Raw genomic sequence first — 19,472 nt, 5'->3', positions numbered from 1 at the left:
AGGTTTCATTCCTTATTTTAAGAAATGATCAGGCATGTTTTTATCTGTAAAAATCTCCCACTTTTCCGACGGGCAGAAGTGTTTGGGCACTTTGCTCAGGCAAGGATATGGCGTGGTAGGGCACAGGAGCTCTGCAGACACCTGGCCTAGCCTAGGCTGAACACATGCTATTGAGCCATGAGAGAGACTTGGGTAATTTTTCTTTGCATGAAGATGGTGCACAGTGTACTCTGAAAACATGAGAGTTGCTATTGGCAACCTGCAAAATTCTCTTACTTGGCCAAGGCACTTATTTAGGGAATGGAACAAGATGCATGCCTTTATATTTTTATCGTTATCCTCATTGCAATACATCAGATTGTGCCCTTGAGATGACAGAGTTGCATGGCAACTATGCAAGGCTGTGTTACTTTATGCTAGCAGCTGTTTATAGTCTTCATTCTTGAGACACGTATCTTGCAGTGCCAATACCCCTGTGTGTCAGTGAGCACGTTTTCTGGGCCCAGGTGGGAACTCCGGGATGAAGCTGTTCCCTTAGAGGAGAGACAGACCTTGATGTTGGTAACCACAGCCTGCCAAAGAACCAAGGGACAGGTTTCTTTTCATAGCATTGAAGGTGCTGCTATATACAGCCTTTTTGGGGAGCCAGGCAGCTCCCTAAGAGATCATCATTCCTTCTTCGTCAAGAGCTGCCTGAGCTATTTGGAGGAATCAATGCATCCACGTGGAGGGAGAGAGGCAAACATACGAAATGTGAGACTGTTGTGCAGAGCGCATGAGTGGAGGCAGTAATTCCAGTGGTTATTTATTTACTGGCACCTTTCATTTACTGAAGTCAGTGCTATTAGTTTCATTAGATCTGCTGCAGATCAAAAATAGCAATGATTTTTCATGTGAAAACGCATCATTGCAAAATAACATCTTCCTCCTGAAGTACAGAGGAAAGCTTTTCAACATCACTTGGAACAGCCAGTTAGTGCCAGAAAGGTAGAGTTTTTAATTATGGTCATGCAAAGTGTGTTGGGACAGTTCTGGAGCAGGATTTGAGTGGGCATGGTTCCCCAGGTGCGTGGCATGATGGAGGTGTTGTTTCTGTGCCACCCAAGAGTTGGGCTTGGGTGGGCACATGAGGGCTTTTCCCTGTCCTGGGCTGAGGAAGGAGCTGCTCAGGGAAGGAGCAGCATTCTCTTCCTTCTGAGCATCTTCTGTCTCTTTCAAAGTGAGTGTAGGTTGGTGGGAGGTGCCAAGGTAGGATCTCTGGAAGATGAAATCCTCAGTATTGTCTAGCAGAGGTAGAATGGCTTGCAGCAAAAGCTCCTTTGGAGATTACGTCAGTCGTCTTAAGCAGGCACATCCAGAATTTCTCTTGGCTTTCCTGCCTGGTTCTGAGAAAGCAGGCAGCTGGTGCTGCTGTGGGAGGGAGGTGGCACGAAACCTGCTTTGATGGAGAGAGAAAACAGCACCTAACCAGGCTGGGCAAGCATTCAGGTGCAAACCTGTGGAGATTGAGAATAAGAGAAACGGTGCCAGCACCAGCCTTGTGGATTCTTCAGAGGTACTGAACTTATTAAATGGGCTCTGATCAAGTTGTGGTTGGTCAGTGTCAGTGCAGACACCTTCCATTATCCCATCTTCCACCAGAGAAAGCTCTCCTATCTTTTAAACAAATGTCCAAAAGGATCTAGGGATGTCTGTCCTTCATTGCACTCAACTAAGCCTTTGTCTAGTAAGGTAGAACCCGTTTTCTTACGAATTTCTATTTGGTTTTGCACATGACTGTACTAAATGAACTAAAAGCCATTTCCAGAGACTCCCTGTTCTCATGGAAACTGAGCGGTCCACTCATGGCAGCCAAAACAGAGCAAGCAAACAGTCAGAATTAACGCCACAGAGCGCAGGAAGGTGGGATGGGTGAAGGTGGAACAGAGTAGTAAGCAGACCATGTAGGAAAAATGTTCTCAGAGGGCTTCCTGCTTCATCGAGCTAAATCAGAGCGGGGTTATTCTCAGGTTGTGTTCAGAAGCAATGAAAAATGAGTGGTAACAGATGGCAAAGAGGCGTGGGCCTCCTACTTGCTGGTAAAATAGATTGCCAGCCAAGCTGCGGTACCGTGATGGTAGTGAATGCACTCCTGTTAGGACAAGGCAGAATCTGGAAGTCTTTCAACACAGCCACAGGTTTTAGAAAATCCTCGGCGTCAGCTCTGGGCCACGCAGTGGTTGGAGGCACAGTGCCCCAGCTGGGGATGAGCTGAGAGCCGTATCCAAAGGGATGTGCCTGTGGCAGAGGGAATCCCAGCTCCAAATGGACATGTCTGAAGGTCTGCGGTGGGTAAATGCAGGGTAAATTCCCCAGCTTGAAGGCAGTGACTCTCCTGATACCTGATCAGGGGTCCATAGCTGTGTATGCTGTGTTTGACATGAGTCAAAAGGTTCAATGCCACCAGTGCTGCTGCTGCTGGAAGTGCCTCCCAAGGTCAGTAAATAAATGCAGTGCTGTCTGTAACTCGTGAGCCCCCACCTGCAGCACTGCATCCAGCTCCAGCCCTGGCACAGGGACATATTTAAACTGAGTTGATAAAAAAAGATGGAGACCAACTTGTTACATGGGAGGGCAAGGGAGATGGCTTTAAACTAAAAGAGGTGAGGTGTGAGGAGGAAATTCTTTACCCAGAAACTGGCAGTGCTGCCCAGAGCTGTGGGTGACCATTCCTGGAGGTGCCAGTGGCCATGGATGGACCCTGGGTGCCTGAGCGTGCGAGGGGGGGGAGCCAGTCCATGGCAGGGCTGGGGGGGCCCTTCTCACCCACCCACCCATGCTGTGGTTCTATGATACCAGGACATATATCTGAAAACAGACGTTTCACATTTGCTTCAGCCTTGACTTTTAAAGAGATGCATTCCAAGCAGCACGTGGAACTTGAGGTTCACCTTGAAACACGATGAACTTCCAAGCTTCTCTTTTAACATAAGACAGTTCTGCCCTGCTTTTCTTTGCTGTTAAGGAATCAAGGACGTTCCAGCAAGTTGATCATAGGTTCAGTACCTTTCAAGTCTATCATCAGTAATGAGATTTACAGGTACAGAATTTCCTTCCCCTTGAATCACGTTCCCCGTCCCAGCAGCTGGTGACATTTAAGTAACAGCTATATTTGTAGTCTAGCAGATTAGGATTTTTTAACTTGCAAGATTTAACTCCAGTTGGCTGAAAAATTAATTGTGACATAAACCTTCATGTGATCCATAAGAATCCAGCATGTCCCAGCAGTTGGTAATGTGAGCCAGCAACCAGCAATGTAGATGTGCATGGATCTGCTCCATGTCTTACAAGAAACGGACTAACAAAGGCTGAAAAGGAGAAGAAAATTCCTTTAATTGTTTGTGCTGTGTTAGCTTGTAGGAGGTTTTGTATACACCGTGTCAGGGAGGTGATATAGAAGAATATTCCAAGAATAAGTCAACATTGTCATCTGTGTGCAACCCCCCATTTTTAGGCTTGTTGAATAATTTCTAGTTTCAGTAGTGGATGTAAGATTCTTGTTAAATAAGGTAAATGGAGGGGTATAAGATGACAAATAAGCAGGAATATTAGAATGGTAGAGGATGGAAATTTATGTTCTTCTGTGGATCTTTGCTCTTGAATGACTGTTCAGACTGGACATTCCCAAAAGCTCTGCACCAGGTTTTGAGGACTTTGTGTAAGTAAATTTCAGCCTTGGTGTTAGTCATAAGCTGGTTGTATTGTAATGTTATCATTTGGTATCACGATGGGGCATCTTTAATTGTGTTACGTGCTCATACAGCTGGGTGAGATGAGATGAAGAAAGAATATGTGGCCGACTCAAGAAATAATTCAGTTATTTGAACAAAGATTAGAAAGTGGATATTATCTGATGGAAAACCAATGTATGTTTGCTAGAGCCTTGTGTGTTTCCTTTCCTGGCTGTTTCAATGAGGTGTTGGTGAGATCAGGCAGGTGAAGTGGCAGCAGCAGAAGAAAATGAACCATAAACAGGCAGGCAAGTTCTTAATATCATACCAATAATAATGTCGGTATGGCTTTATCCTGTTGGCATGTCATACTGTGCTCTGCAGTGGCAGTGTTCTGGCCTTTGATTCGTAGGACTCTGTTTAACTGAAGGGAAATCTGGATCACAGTGTTGTCTGTACTCTGCTCTGAGTGTTGCCAGGCCTGCAGCAGGACCCCTGCCTGCCCCTTCAGGTGAGCAGAAGTGACCTTAGGGGTATTCACACTGTTTAACTTCAGACATTTAACTTAGGTGCCCCAAGGCACGATTTGGAGCGTTGAAGTTAGGAGCAAAAATAAAATGCCTAATGTAGCCTTGATGAAAGGTGTGATTAACCATGTCCCAGCTCCCTTTGCCCTCAGCCTGTGCCACCCTGACTGACTGTGGCGTTCCCACTGAAGAAGAGAATGAGATCTAGAAGTACAGCATTGCAGCTCAGAAATTCCAAAGCCTTTCAATGCTTGTTAGCACTTACAAGAGGCCTAAACCCTTAACTCGTCTGACTTGAGATGGAGGAGTATGCCTGATTGCAGGCTTAGGTGCCTACAAGTTCCACACGTAAAGCCTCAGCTAATTAACCATTGCTGCTACTGTACGCAAGAGGAAAACAGGCATCCCTGGAGGGTGATCTGTTCTGTGCATTGGCACCTACGTTCAGATGGGTTGCCAAAACTGGGTGATGAGTCCTGGGCCCTTTGTGGTGCAGCACTGTGAGGTAGGGATGCCTGAGCTGCTGGTGGGAACAGGCAGTGCAGCTTGGTGGGAGCAGTACTCCGCTCACACTCATTAGCTCAGTGTTCTCCTTACCAGTTATTTCACATTGCTTCACAATTTGCAGATCACTGCCGTCGATTTTTTTCAGGTTTTCATGAGGGGGACAGAAATGGTCTATATATCTAACTAATTGCTGTGGCCAATGGGCCAGAATAAGAAAAAGGGCCTTTCCACTAAACTCGGGGTTTTCAAGACATACTTGTGTCCCAGAGAGAATGCATCGCCTTTAATCCCAATTAAATAAGTTACCAAAGAGACTAACAGATGAGCAAATCTATACTTTAGTCTTAAAACAAAATGCCTGTTACTTGGGCAGAATCATTCTTGTGATCATTCTGTGGTTTAAAGGCAGTACAGAAACTGACTGAATATCCCAGGAAACTGCATGCAGACAGAAGGCAATCCTTCAAGTGGATACCTGAATTAACTTGGCTTCTGTGGCATCCTTTTTTAATCCAATCCAGTTGATAGTAAACACATCTCTCAGTTTGGTACCTGCCAGATCCTGGCATGAGCCATCACTGTCCATGCCGTGCCTTTTTTATAGATGTGTATGGGATTGTGTGCTTGGATGATCTTTGTGCCTTTGGACAAACGTCCAGTTCAATGTCAATTCAGAAAGCATTAATCTAAATCTCAAATGCATCTGGGAGAAAGCCAGATGAAGAGAAAAAGGCCAAGGCTGTGCAACCTGAAGGACACAGGGAAGTGAGCTGTGGATGATGGTGTGCTTGCTCTGTTTCCTTGCAAAAATGTGAGCTAGCCAGCAGAACTGCCAAGCGTCAGATTTACAGCAAAGAGCAGCACTCACAGAGCACAGCTGTGAATTTCTGCCAAACAACAGCATGGCAGTCAAATGTATGGATTTCTAAAGAACTACGTGCATTTGTAGAAGCTGTGAGAGGCTGAGCACGAGAGGCTCTTCAACACTTTCGTCCCTGATTGCAAGAACCAGGAGGACATATATGTACATCTACATATCTACATTACAGGATTAATTAAAAAACAAGCAAACAACAATCCAGTTACCTTGTGTATGCCATGCCCTAGATTTGGACATGGCCATGATTCGATGACCATCTTCCCTCAGCAAATGGGATAAGCAAACCAAAGAAAGGCAGGGCAGTGCTGAGCATTCAGCCTTTGCAGCTCAGCCAGAAGGGATGAGATTCTCCAGTCCTGGCAAACACACGAAGTGAGCTCACAGATAAACCAGCAGCACCATTTGTTCCAGCCTGCCTCACTTCTGATAAACCAGGTTTCAAGATCTTCTGGTCATCAGAAGGGAATTCAACATAGTTGCTAGCTATCCAAATTGCAGGAATGAGCAATGATACCAGAATGTGTAATGACAGATTTACAATCAATCACATATCGGGTTGGGGACAGCTGAAGGGCTTTGTGAGAAATGCTAGTTGTTACAGAAGGCTCCAAAGGAGCACACGGGTCTACAGCAAGGAGTGAAGCCTTTGAAGAACCATTATAAGCCCAAAGGTTGTTTCCTAGACAGGATAAAGACTTCCATCTGCCAGTGGGACAAAGATACCACTTTCTTGGGATGGATCAGTTTGGACTGACCCAGGATTTGGGAGCTGACAGTGAGGTAATAATAATTAGTATCAAACCCTTTTTGGATTCCCAGTCTTTGGTGAGTAGGGCAGCATTATGGCCAGGGCTCAGCAGCTCTGGGTTCTGTGCCTCACTTCTCTGCTTCAGCTTGGATAAGTCTCACTGCAGGCTTTATTCAACAGAACACTTGGAGGCAGCCCCCAAGACCAGGTTTACACAGAGAACTGTATGTTCTTCAGATAGGCTCTGATGGGCTGTTTGGGGTCACTGCTGAGCATACGGCATAGGTTGCTCACCTTCAAATCCTTTGAATGCATATGAGGAAGGTTGGAGAGTCCATTATGCTCCCAGAAGACACAGCCTTTGCCTGCCTTCTGAAAATGAAGTCAATCCACCCATGCATAAGTAAGCTGTAAGGAAAGGGCAGTATGGAGGAGGAGCAAAAGGAGGAAGAGTAATAGCTCATTTAAAGCTTTTAGTATTCTAACCATGAGATGAGGAAGGGGACTGTCTAGGAATCATGAAAGCTTGTGTGCAGGGGCAAAGTCAAGAGGTGCCAGCTAATGCTGTGAGGCTATGGAGGTAAGACAGAAAGGATGTGATGAAGGGTCTTCCTAAGAAAAGACAGAGCATGCCTATGGCACGTCAAGTTTGGCAAAGGAGATGTAGGCATCCAAGAGATGATGCCTTGGCAGAGACACCAGGATGAAACACTGATATTAAGGAAATAGGTGGAAATATTAAAAAAAGGTTTTGATTGTATGCAGCACAATTTGAGAACAGAAAAGGTGATTGCAGCTTCCAGCAGGACCTGGAAGAAAAGAACTGATGGCAGTGTGAGCACAGAGTGGGTTAAAGGACTGTGAAAAATAGAATAGGACAGTAAACTGGAAAAGCAGGTGAGTTGGAAATGTAAAAAAGAATATGACTGAGAAAGAATGAAGGGGTGGTGTTTGGGGATAGAAAGCCAGATAGGACCAAGGTCTATGGACCAGGGTTTGTGGATTTGTCGACTATCAGTAGTGGTTTCATCAGGGCTGGAAGTGAAGAGTCAAGATGAGTTCAAGAAGTCGTGGGACAACAGGGTTGAAAGGAGCAGGTCAGGAGTAGCTGAGCTTCCCCAGAGTGAACAAAGAGGGCTGATGGCCAACTCAGTAGGTGGACAACTGGGCAGAGAGTCACTGAATCCAGAGAGCCTACAGGATGGGGAGAGGGGAGAGGGCAGGTCGGAGTGGTGAGAGAGGAACAGTGAGGAGCAACCTGGACGAACTCAGTGAGGAGAATTGCCAAGAAGTGGTAAAGCTCTCTGTAGAAATTCTGGCTAAAACTCCCCAGCGGAGCTGCTGAAGCTGTCTATCACATGCCCACTGTTAGCCCGCTGTATGTTAGTTTAAATCACTCTTAAGAAGTTCTAAGCCATTTTTGCTTTGCCACCAGCACACGCCTTGGCTCAGCTGACTGCGGTGTGTTGAGATGTGGTCATTTGATCTCTTGTAGTGAGCCTGAGGAAGGGTGGGGCAAAATCACTTCTTGCATCTGGCGATACCCAGTGGCACTGGCACATCTGTGGGTGGCAGTTCCTCGACAGGCCTGAGCTTGATTCTGTAATGTCTGCTCTGCATTAGGCGCCCTTTGGGGTTTAGGAAATGCAAGTCGCTGAGAGCCGGGCAGCCATAACCACGTAACACCACATCGGGTGTGAGGGAAGCGCTAATCCTGTGTGTAATTGCTTGGCAGGAGGAGCTGCTGTGGTTTCCCTATAAACTGTTTGTGCCCAGGGGAGCCAGCAGTTGTGAGTCGTACACCAGCAGCTTGTCAGGCCCTGTGCTCTGCTCCTCCTGCTGCTCTTGTTCAGGCTCCGCTCTCAGGCTCCGGGCTCTCCGGGCATCCTGGTGTTTATGTGAGGTCATGTCAGAGGGCAACGCTTTGTGGAGCGGCTGGAGAACCCATGGTTCTTAAAAGCTGCCTCTTGTTTGAAAGCAGTCTTGGTCCCAGCATCCCCTTCGCCCTCGGCCACTGCCTGCCCCTCCACCCGGCGCTGTGGGGCTCCTGCAGGCAGGGTGCAACCTGGCCAGCACCGCATTGAGTTACAGTCAGGCCCCCACAGGAATGCTGGGCCCTGCCAGCGTGACCCGTTCAGATATCCCAACCAACAGCAGGAGCCACTGGCTGTCTTTAAACCAGATAGGTCAAGTTAATGTCACAGTGCAGCTTTGCCAGAAGGAAGGCTTCTGGAGTGCAGTCTGGGGGAGATAGCTGGGTTTGCTTTTCCTGTTTGTCCTGTATTTTTCCATTCCTTTGTTCAGCCGCTCCTTCCCACAGATCAGCACTGACCTGTTGGGAAGGCACAAGGTTTGGGATGCCGGAGGGTGATGGTGAAGCCTTGGTGGGCCAACCTTTCCCTGGGTTGCTCAGATGGCCTCTGGAAGCTGTTTGAAGCCCCTGGCTGCTACAGAATGAGCCACCAAATAAAGAGACCACTCAGTGAAAAGCCTGAGCAGCAGCAGTCTGTCTGTGCACCCAGCAAGAGTCTTCTCAGCCTAAAGATCAGGTTCTGATCAAGCTGCTCGCACCTGCCATGTAAGTAAGGAACGTGACTCCTTGCACCAGCTCCCTGCAAGGAAACTTAGTAAGCCACAGCTGTGCTTGGAGACAAGAGAAGCAGATTTAGGAGCGGAGTGCAGAGATTTATTTTACAAGCATATGAGGAGTGACCCCAAAGGGCGCCCGCCTGGGAGCTGACCAGAAATGCAAACCCGCTGTTCACAGCATCAGCAGGCAGGCGCTGGGCTCACAGCTGATCCGCTGTAATCCATAGGCTCTAGGAAAACAATCTAACACGTCCTTATCATTAAATACTCGTGTGAGAGCTCAGGAGCTACTTGTATCCCTGTTTCTGGTTTGTAGCTGCAGCAGAGTTTCGCTGGCAGCACTCAGTGCTATTTGCTGAGAGCAAAGCGTGGCAGCTGGCTGCAGCTCTGCATGTTTGTGCCTCCTTTGCTCCGACACAGCCCTCTTCCTTAAGTCACGTTCATTTCCAAGCTGCAGGATGAGTGCAGAACTTGCAAGGCACGGTCAAGAGTCCAGAAGATATTTTGGGGTTGCTTAAAGGGGGATTTCTGTGTTCAGCTGCTCTGTGCCCAAGGATGAGTCTGAGGTGCTGCAGGGCGGACCGGTGGGGCTGCAGTGCAATGAGAGCAGCCATGGCGAGGGGCTGTCAGCAAGCAGAGGGCACTGATGGTGACAGCAGCGTGTGGCTGACGTGCACAGGACCAAAAGTGGTACCTGCATATAGAGTAAAGCAACTTAGAGTTGTGTTCTTTTCTCCCTGTGACGGTAAAGGGATTCTTTGTTCTGATCTTTTGAAGTCAGTGGAACGGTTTCCTTTATTATCTCAAACTACAAAGCCACAAATGCTCACCACCTGGGGATCAATGTCCGTGTTTCCACTAAGACATTCTGTGAGACTTCAAACGCCATTTCGCCTCATTTCTTTTCCTGGTTCATCTTTTTCTCTGCTGTGGTTGCTGAGTTTGTTCGTCATCGTTCCTCCTTGTGCACGTCAGCCACGCCAGTGGTGTCTTTTGGAAGGATGAGCAGTGGCCGTTCTTTGCTCTTTCACCCAAACTCTGGAGCATGCAGTGCCAATTTTCAGGTCTTGAATGTTGCTTTTTTAAGGAAAAAAGGTCCTGAGAAGGACTTTGCTCTTGACGTGGTTGCACAGCAGCATAACTGAAGGATTCACGCTGGATGGGATGGAGACCACTTTGCTGGGTGGAGCAGCTGAAGGCAGCTGAGAGCAGGAGGGCTCCAGCTCTGCTCCTGTGGTGCCCGTGGTCTTAATCATAGCGATGGTGGAAAGCCCCAGCGCTTCCTGCTCTTCTCTCAGAGCAAAGGGACAGGTCAAGGAGGCACCCACCTGAGGTTGTTATTCTTTTTTGTTTGTTTTGTTTTGTTTCTGAACAGGAGAGAACCACTCCTCCTGGAAGCACTGAGAATATTGTGGAAGAGATTGGTGAGTTGGGCCAAACTCTAAGATTGTGCTTTTGCCACTTCAACCAGAAGTGATGGGGTGAAACACTCCTGGCTTTGCCCTCTCGTGCATGAACATCTGTACTTCCAGCCAGCTGTTCAGGTTCCTTCCTCGTTAGCGCTGAGTCCAGCTGTGAGTGCTGTGCAGTATCTGCTAGGCACAAGGGGTGTCGTTGATTTCAAAACCAAAGTTTATCGTGTCCCCTTACAAAGCAACCCTTCCTTCACGTGGAAGTGGTTGAGACCACAAGCTGAGACTTCAGTGAGCAGGGCTGGTCAGATGAAGGAGAGCTGTGCCAGGATGGGCTGTGTGGGGTTCATGCTTGTCCCAGCCCTTCAACCACCGGCAGGTTCCCAACCAGCCCTCAAAAACATGTAGTTGACAACTGCTTTTGGAGGCAGCTCCTGGAATCTTTAGATGTTTTGCTAACTATCGTCCACAAAAGTATTTTTTTTTAACAACATGAAATAATTAAATCTATGTTTTGTTTTAGAAGAAATCTTCTGTTGCTGAAAGAAAAGCATGTATCAGTAACGAGATAATCTTAGTTCAGATGCTGTTCTTATGAGCAAAATATTTAAACCATTTCACCTCCAAACCTACTTTGGCCTCCTTTACCTCCCCCTGGGTTTGGTTGTTCCCCCTTTAGCTTCAGTGGGAAAACACAGTGGGTGATTCCCACTGGACCCCTGCACTTGGCATCCCATCAGTGTGTGTTCTAGATAGATGCAGTCACTTCTGAATATCAGCATTACCTGTTCAACTATTTAAATACTCAGATAAGTATACTAGTCCTATCGTGAGCATCCTTGCAAATGCTTGCCTTTGGTCTGCAGCACCTGTAATGGATCTTCATGAGGAGCCACTCACCAAAGGCTTACTGCAAAACCAGCTCTCAGACCAGCTGGCCATGTGTTGGATGACTTGAGTAGCTCTCCAGCAATTTAGAATTGTGTGTATTAAAGGGAAGGAAGCCCTCATAATTTCAATTTCCTCTGCTTTATCACACACAGGTAAAGCCACTTCACTCACTTCCTTCCTCATTTTGTAAACACTACAGATCTGTGTTTGGAAACCTCAGCTTATTTTTATACTGCACACACATTTAACATAATAACTGCGTGTGCACCATTTGACAATGGCAAAATGTGGGTGCGACACACAAAGCACAGGCACAGATTTTCAGTTCTCCAGTGGGTGAGGAAGAGACCGAACAGCAACGCACTGATGGCAGCTCTCCAAAAAGGGACCCATTTCTGACCATTCTGTTTTGTGCTTTTCTATGCTGCCTGAACCAATGTGAGAAACACAGCAGGTGAGGCACTTCCTAGGAAAGCAGGAAAGACAGCTTCAGGTACTGGAGGAGGGTGTGCTGCACTTGTCAGGGCTGCTGTCTTAGCCAGCATGGAGGAGAAGGGAGGCCAATGGAATGGCCATGGAGCCGTTTGGCGACCGTCCCTCTGTATGCACATAAGGACAGTGAGTGTGCTGGAAGCCAATGACTCCTTAGTTCTGCCTGTATGGAGCCAGGTAAATCATGGCTGCAGAAACCCCTCCTGGTTGTTGGAGAGTGCGTGGGCTGTGGTCTCCCTGTGCTGTGCAGTGGTTGTGATTTCAGGAGGTCAGTGTGCTGGGTTTCCAAACATATCAACCCAGTGGGAAATCATAAGCTGGAGAGGATAGAGGTATTTTCAGCCAAGGAAAGGGGTCAGTACAGTGTTCACATGGGATGCAGCACTTGGGGCAGCCATTCCTAACCTCCTTACCCCCACCAGCAGCTATTGCCACACAAACTTCTGCAGGGCCTGCTGAAGACTTATCAACAGAGCTGTATCTCTCTTTGTCCTGCTTCCAGAACAAGCGGTTCAGGAGACTGTAGACACAGATCTCTATGTGAGGAGAAGACAGCACCCGTCTGCTTCCAGGAGATACCGTGAGGGTCACTGGTAAACACAGCTCCCCGTGGGTACCCTTGTTTTGGCTGTAGCTCTCCTTGCAACCTCCTTCCTTTATTTTCTTGCTCTCCTGGGCTCCGTTTCTGCTAAGCTCAGACGTGTCCTTAAGGGGCTGGGGGAAGAGGAGAGCTGCTGGCACCTCCCAGTGGTGTTGGTGGCCCCGTGGGAAGGCGTTTGGTGGCCCTGGGGCTGGGGGCTGCTGCAGAAGGCAAGAGGAGCTGCAGGAGTGGGTGGGGGAAGGGTGATGTTGTGAGAATGGGGGATGTGGAGGAACACAAAACCATCCCGGAATATTTCTCCTCCTCTGATGTGTGGCAGAAGGTCAGGCCACGCAGGAGGAGGAGAACTGAAGAGCAGGTGGCACCATTTCCTTCCTTGATGTGGGCCAGTGAAGAAAGGTTTTCATGAGTGACCTGAATTGCTTGACATATCAGCAAGGGTTTCCATCACTCACTCTGTGTCCTGTCTGGGGAAATGCAGTGGAAATGGAGGCGTCTTTCCCAGTGCAATGCCTCTGGGTGGCAGCTGAGCCCCTGATGGCACCCAGTGTCCAGCCAGCATCCTGTTGGGCTGCAATGGCCATGCAAGGCACTGCACTTGGTCTGCCTTGTCTGAGCTGTCCTCCATTGCTGTGCAGACATGCTGGGAGTTGTGCTCTAGATACAAAGAGGAAAGGCTTCATTACTGTGGCAGAGCCACTGCATGCAGGCTCATCCCTCAGAGTCTGCCAGGCTGACAGACTAGAGCTGAAGAGATTGAGAGTGGGCTCAGCCCAAAGTTTGCCATGACCCAGGTAACAGGCAGGGGAGAAATTGCACCTATGGAAGCCCCAGGTGTGCTCTCACAGTCGGGCAGCTGTCTGTCCAGTTTCCTGGCCACTTTGGGAAAAGTAGGAGAGCAGTGTGGGTATAGGGTTTGTGCAAACAAGAGAAGAGTGTGACTACCTTGTGCTGTTCAGCCACTAAAAATCACCTGCTTGGGATTCTTCTTCCTTCGCTGTTTCATTGCTCAACACTTAGATGCACTCAGAGAACACTTCTGTAATCCACGGCTTGGGGGAGTTTGGTTTCACACAGCCACGCTCCATCGTCGTGCTTTTGTCTGATGTAGTGCACAGATGAATGCGTGTGCATACAGTGTGTGTGTGTTCTTCTAGAGCATCCTTGCTCAATTCCTCCTGCTTTAGCACACGTGAATCGTTTGTGCAGGTTTCATGAACTAAATGCAGTTGAAGGTGGTTTACATATGCATGCTTATTGTTAGGTACTCCCTCCCAGCGACGTTTGTGATGCACTGTCTGTATGCAATATATCATATCATATACAGCATGTGTGTATGGTGTGCATGTGTAATGATACAGTTTAACCTTGTTTTGGCTCGGCAAGATAAGCCACCCCAAATCCTCTGTTGGGGCAATTTAGAGCTGACACAGAGCCCCTGAGCATCAGGTTATCTTGACAGCTGAAGTAACCTTCCTTAGGCACGCCAACTATCTGCCAGTTTATAATTAGAGCCCTTTCCTTGGCAGCTGCACCAATGCAATGTCAGCTCAGAGAGAGGTGGGGAGAGTGGAGGAGGGCTCTTGGTGCCTCCCAGCACACTGCAGAAAGGGCATTCAGAGAGCCCATCTCCCAAGAGGCAGAGAGAACATCCCTTTGTATCGGGGCTGCTGAAAGCAAGAACTTCTCACGCTCTCAAAGCCAAGGGTTTAGAGTGTGTTTTGACCACCTTTGCAAATGCCTGGACAAACAGCCTCAGCTTTTCATAGCTGAAATGCTCTTCAAGAATGGGCAGCAGGTCCCTGCATGCTGGAAGGGTCTTTGACAATCTGATCTGCTGTGGTTGCTGGATTGCTCATCTGCACTGTCACAGCTCAGCCCTGGTCTTACTTCATTCTGGTGTTAAGTCCAGCTTGGGACACTGAAGCCATTTGGGTTTTACACCCATGCAAATGAGATGAGAGCTCAGGCTGAAGCTGTCAGTGTACAAAGAGCTCTGCAACCAAACAGGCAAAGAGCAGCCTGGTGGAGCTGGTTCTCCTCTCTCCCCTTTCCATCCCCAGCACGGCAGTCGGGGCAGAGCACTACCCCAGCCAAGCAGTGGGATACTGCCAGCAGGTTCTCACTTTGCTCCCCATGATTTGAGCTCTGCTGTGTCCTTAGGCCATGAGATACATCAGTAGGTCTCACCTGCAATTGCTGGGCTGAGGACCACTGCTCTGCCTAGCGAGTGTACTCCCTGCAAAGTTGATGCCACTGGTTTGTTTCTACTTTAGCTTCAGGATGCAATTCTCTTCCCCTCAGTAACTGCCTGCATATTTTTGTTCTGTTCCTTTCCTGCAGGCCTGAAACAGCCAGCAAGCCTGAGACCGACAGCACTTAGAGCAGTTGCTGGTACGTGTCCCTCCCCTCACCGCCCATTGCATACAGCTCCATCGTGGCGTTAGGTAGCCACAGCTTGCAATAACCCTCTGCTGTGGTCATTGCACCTGGCTGTCCTGTTAAACCCTGTGTCCATGGATTGAGAATCAGACGGTCACTGAAGAAGGCCACCTCTCCTCCCCACTTCCTCTGTCCATGCCCAGGGAGCCCCTGGGCAGCACTGCAGGGTGGGAGGGTTGGGCTGGTGTCCTGAGCTCAGCCTGCACTTCCTATAACAACCCCAGCAGGCTTGGGGTCCCAATGCTTCTTCCTGGCCTGCATGCCATTGCCTCCATGCCTGGATGCTTCGGGGTGGAGGATGGAGGGAGATCCCATCTCCTTTCTGTCTGTGTTGCCCCACCACTGCCTCAGTCTCTGTGTTTTCCATGCGTACCTTGTTACTAGCTTGAGAAGATCTAGGTCCTGCTGGGATACAGCCTGAGCCTCTCTGAGCAATGCAGAGCTGGTAGAGGTGTTGCTGGCTGCAGAACTTTGCAGAGCCACCTGGATAAGCCACTCGCTTGCCTGAATTAGCTGCAGTTGCATTTACTCAGTGCCCAGAGAATTCCCAGGGCCCAGCAAGGGGCTGAGAGATGGTGAAAACTCCCGTTTGTCAAGAGGATCAGAAATCCAGAAATGGAAATATACCTCTATAGCCATTACTGTCATCTGCCTTGAAGTGAATCTAGCCCTGTAGTGGGGGTTTGCTCCTGGGGAGCAGTTTAGGTGCCCAGCAGTAGTGCCTGGCCCCATCGGAGCTGCCCCTGGGATCTCCCCAGCCTCCTGCTGTCATTCCCAGAAGGCCAGATCTTCTGTAAGCCCCGAATTACAGCTCTCACACCTTGCAGAGCTTTGGGTGCCTCATAGCATCTCTGCTGAAACTGGACACCTGTGCTTAAACACCTGAATTGTGTCCTGATTTCATCGTGTTTCCCAAATAAGTTTGCATCTGATGTTTGCCCTGTGTGCACATGCTCTGCGTGGTGTAGGAAAAGGAACTGCCCCTCCTCTGCCCTTGTGGAGATCTCAGCAGTCTGCTGCTGGGAAAAAACTGGGAAAAGAAAGGGAAGGGAGAGGAGGAAGCAGAGCCCACCATCAGCACCTTGCTGGGTTTGCCATCTAACCAGGTCACGGTCCACCAGCGCTTACTCCTCCTCCTCCTCCTCCTGCAGCCTCTGTGTGCTTCCCACTCCTGCAGCCTCTGTCTTTGGATACCAATTTAAGTCCAGCCTCACTCCCTCTCCTTCTGTTCCCCAACAGCTCCGGCTTCCATGGTGTGTGGTGGCAGCTTGCAGAACTTAGCGGCATTGCAGCCTTCCTGGAGGAGACCTGGAGTGAACCAAGGGGTTTGGTGGGGGGGGTGGGGTCAGAGCATCTTTCTGGCATACCTGGGTGAGGGGAGGAGGAACATTCAACATTGCAGTTCTATTTTAGGTAGGGCAAAGAGCTTTCCCTGTGCTGAGGCCAGGTCAGGTACATTTGCTGTTTCTTGAGAAATAAACACTCCATCTCGTTTGTAAAGCTGCAGTGTTGATCTAATCAGAAATTTACTGGCAGCATCCCACACAGCTGCTGGGGTTGGCAGGCACCACTCTGCACCAAGAGAAAAAAGCAATGCCTAAAAACAGAAGGCGAAATCTCAAGAAGCACCAAATGATTTGGCCTGGCCAGTTTCTTTTTGAGTTAGGCACTGCAGTACGTGCCTGTTTCAGGTACCCTGCAGAACAACCTGAGAACATCGATAGCTGGCAGCTGCCTGGCTTGACCCTTCTGGCTGAACTGAGATGGGGTTTGCACACACACTGCTGACACTGGGGGCTGGCAGTGCTTAGCTCCATCAGGGGGTTCCAGGCAGAAGCTGTTGCCTGCTGCTTCAGTTCAGTATCTGCAAATTGAGAGAGGATCCAGAGAGTGCAGGGGCTGGACACTGGAGGGTTTTCCTTCTCCAAAGCCCTTTCCCATATGGCAGCACTTGAAAGTCAGAGGAGTTGGATGTGACCAGTGACAGTGACAGTGAGACAGTGACAGAGGCTCAGTGGGGAAGAAGAGTAAACAGTAGGTAGAAATGCACTGGGTGCTGATCCATCATCTACTAACCCACTAAACCCCATCCACCGGCTTTTCAGTCCCTTCTTTGCAATGTAAAGGCTGCCCTGAAGGCTACTTGCAGCGCTCTCTCATCTGCTGTGAGCACTTTACATCCTTGTGCTACAGCCCCTGTGATATCATGTGGGACGCACAGTACCAATCAATTTAGTCTGCCAGGAAGAAAAGAAGAAACACCTCTACAGATCTCTCAATTCACAGCCATTCCAGCCAGCAATGGGGGAAGGAAAGAAGCTGAAGTGGATAAGTAGTGAGGATTTCCTCAGGATTTCATCTAGAATGGTTGCAGGTGAGCAACATAGAGGTGCTGAAAATAGCATCCAAGCAGACAGTGGCTGCCAGGGTCATCCTGTGTGTGGTGCTGCCCTTCCAGGCAGGATCTTGACAGCACACAAAGCCTGCAGCTCCTGTATCTCTGCCCCAGCTCCCCCCGCAGTCTTCCTAAGCCCTAAGGGTGGGGAGTGTGTCCTTGTTGGGGGCTGTGAACTCCTGCCTGAATACTTCACCTGGCCCCTCAGATGGGCACATAATCCCTCACCCAAGCAGCAAATGCCTGACATCTCTCAGCCTACAAGGGACAGGCCAGCAGCTCTGAAAGCGCTTTGCTGGAAGCAGCACAGAGGTCTCCAGCTTCAGGAGGGCAGTGCGTGTTAGACTTGCTTGCAGCAGTAGCCTTAGAGGCAGCACATGCAGCAGCCTGCGCTGTAGAAGTAGCAGTGAAATGGAAAGGTCCTGTGAACACAGGCAGGAGCTCAGAGGTGCCTCTGTTGCAGCAACAGAGCAGTGCTGCTCTGCACATACACAGCCAGGCACGGCTCACCACAGCTGGCTGCTGGCACAGGTTGGGGATGGCCCACAACCTCATGATTCCCACAGCCATCCAGGCACCAGCAGCTGGGTGCAGGCTGGCCTTGTTTCAGGGTGCTTGGAAGCCTCCCCAAGGCAGCCTCCAGCAGCACATGCGTCTGTCTGCACAGCAGAGTCAGTGCATTCCTTGTACGAACCACGAGCCATCAGAGCAAAACCAATAAACACTGAGCTCTTAGTGCCTCCTGCCTGCTGGAACTGCTGACCTGCGCCACGCCGCCCCTCTCTGTGCTTCACCTCCCCACATCTACTCCCCACTCAGTCCACGTGTCTGGTGGCACCTCAGCCACATCCAGCTGGCCACACAGCCCTGTCTGGGCACAGTGCCTGCGTGTCACCAGCAGGACGTGGTGCAGCAGTGAGCACCCACTGCTGAACACCCACTGTCACCTCAGCCCCATGCTGGCTCCAGGCACATCCTTGCTAGTCCCCGCTGGCGCGCATCCTGCAGCCAAGGGACAGCAGCTGAGCTCACTCCAACACCAAAGGACTCCGCTGGAAGGCTGCAGCCTGCTCTGCCCCCGGTTGGACCCCCCCACTGAGATATTGGGGTATGGACCCCCTCCCCAAGGCAGTGAGAGCTGAAAGCTTTCCTCCTCATGCTGTGGCCCAGGGCTGCTGGCCCACATCCCCACAAAATAGACACAAAGAGAATGCGGGCATCAGCAAAATGGCCCCAGAACATCAGCCATGAGTGGGACGTGAACAGGAGGCCCAACCTGGCCCTGCCCCACTGCCCTGGGCTCCCTGCCCCACCTGTCCTGGCAGTGGGCCCACCATGCTTTTTGCCTCCCCAGAGCTGTGGGTTCAGTGGGAAAGACCCAGGAGGGCAGCAGGAGCTTTCTGTGTGCATGAGCACCAGCGGAGTGCTCAGGAGTTTGAGGGGACACAGAGCAGACTGGGACCACACATGGGACACCAGGAGCCCTGGCTGTGCCACCTCAGGCCAGAAAGGGCTGAGTCGAATCCCCTTGGGAAAGGGATTTTCCCCTCCCAACAATTCTACACCACCCTTTGTGGGTCAGAAGCCCTGTGATTGCATAAACACTGTGCTTTCAAAAATCACAGAACTGCAGAGTCACAGAATGGCAGGGGTTGGAAAGGACCTCAAGAGCTCATCAAGCCCAACCGCCCTGCTAAAGCAGGTTCCTACAGTAGGTCCAGCACTCCATCACCTTTACCATAAAGACTTTCTTCCATATGTTGATACAGAACTGCCTGTGTTCAAGTTTCAGGCCATTGCTCCTTGTCCTATTGCTACACACCACTGAGAAGAACCTCATCCATTTGCCTCACATCTCCCTGTAGATATTTGTAAACATGAATCAGATCCCTTCTCAGTCTTTTTTTCCCCAGTCCAAACAGATCCAACTTACTCAGTCTTTCCTCATCAGGGAGGTGCTCCGTGCCCCTCATCATCTTTGTCTTCAATGTTGAAAATGAGCAAATCCTGTCAGGAAGAACACAGGCTCACAGGACAGTCAATGACGATGCCTGCAGGCCAGGGCAACTCTGACACTGCAGAGCTCAGCTCAGTGCTCATCCCTGCATGGCATGCCCCAGTGCCAGACACCATCACTCCAATGGCCATGAGATGCAGCACCCTGCTGCACTCACTGCCTGTGGGCTGCTCTGCACTGCCAGGAGCACTCTGGGCTCAGCCTCTTCCCAGAACAACTGCAGCCCTTCTGGCAGAGCTTCCCCCTCGTACTGTAGTCCTG

General features: G+C 49.8%; 1 protein-coding gene and 1 long non-coding RNA gene across 6 annotated transcripts in view; one reads left to right on the top strand and one right to left on the bottom strand.

Annotated features, from left to right (window-relative positions):
- Positions 1–17,932, top strand: part of C16H8orf33 (chromosome 16 C8orf33 homolog) — a 27,883-nt gene extending 9,951 nt beyond the window's left edge. For 2 of the 5 annotated variants that reach the window (XM_090151855.1, XM_090151857.1), the window contains 4 exons: positions 10,337–10,385; positions 12,259–12,349; positions 14,701–14,751; positions 16,039–17,932. Coding sequence is in view for 1 of the 5 variants with exons in the window: in XM_090151857.1 (XP_090007983.1) it covers positions 10,337–10,385; positions 12,259–12,349; positions 14,701–14,740 (180 nt within the window). In the remaining 4 variants the exon portion in view is untranslated. Of the gene's footprint in view, positions 1–10,336; positions 10,386–12,258; positions 12,366–14,700; positions 14,752–16,038 lie in introns of all 5 variants that reach the window. The other 3 variants (XM_031595398.2, XM_031595396.2, XM_090151856.1) reach the window with 2 other exon arrangements.
- On the bottom strand, positions 9,037–19,464 carry LOC149915723 (uncharacterized). Its single transcript, XR_016471797.1, has 2 exons — positions 19,128–19,464; positions 9,037–10,912 (listed from the first exon to the last, which is right to left on the bottom strand). It is a non-coding gene; the product is annotated as an uncharacterized LOC149915723 (long non-coding RNA).
- Between the last annotated feature and the right edge of the window lie 8 nt (positions 19,465–19,472).

This window comes from Phasianus colchicus, chromosome 16 (genome assembly GCF_987193195.1).
Source record: "Phasianus colchicus chromosome 16, bPhaCol1.hap1.1, whole genome shotgun sequence".
Taxonomy (NCBI): Eukaryota; Metazoa; Chordata; class Aves; order Galliformes; family Phasianidae; genus Phasianus; species Phasianus colchicus.
Note: the sequence above shows the minus strand (reverse complement) of the source record. Positions and strands in the feature narration are given on the sequence as shown.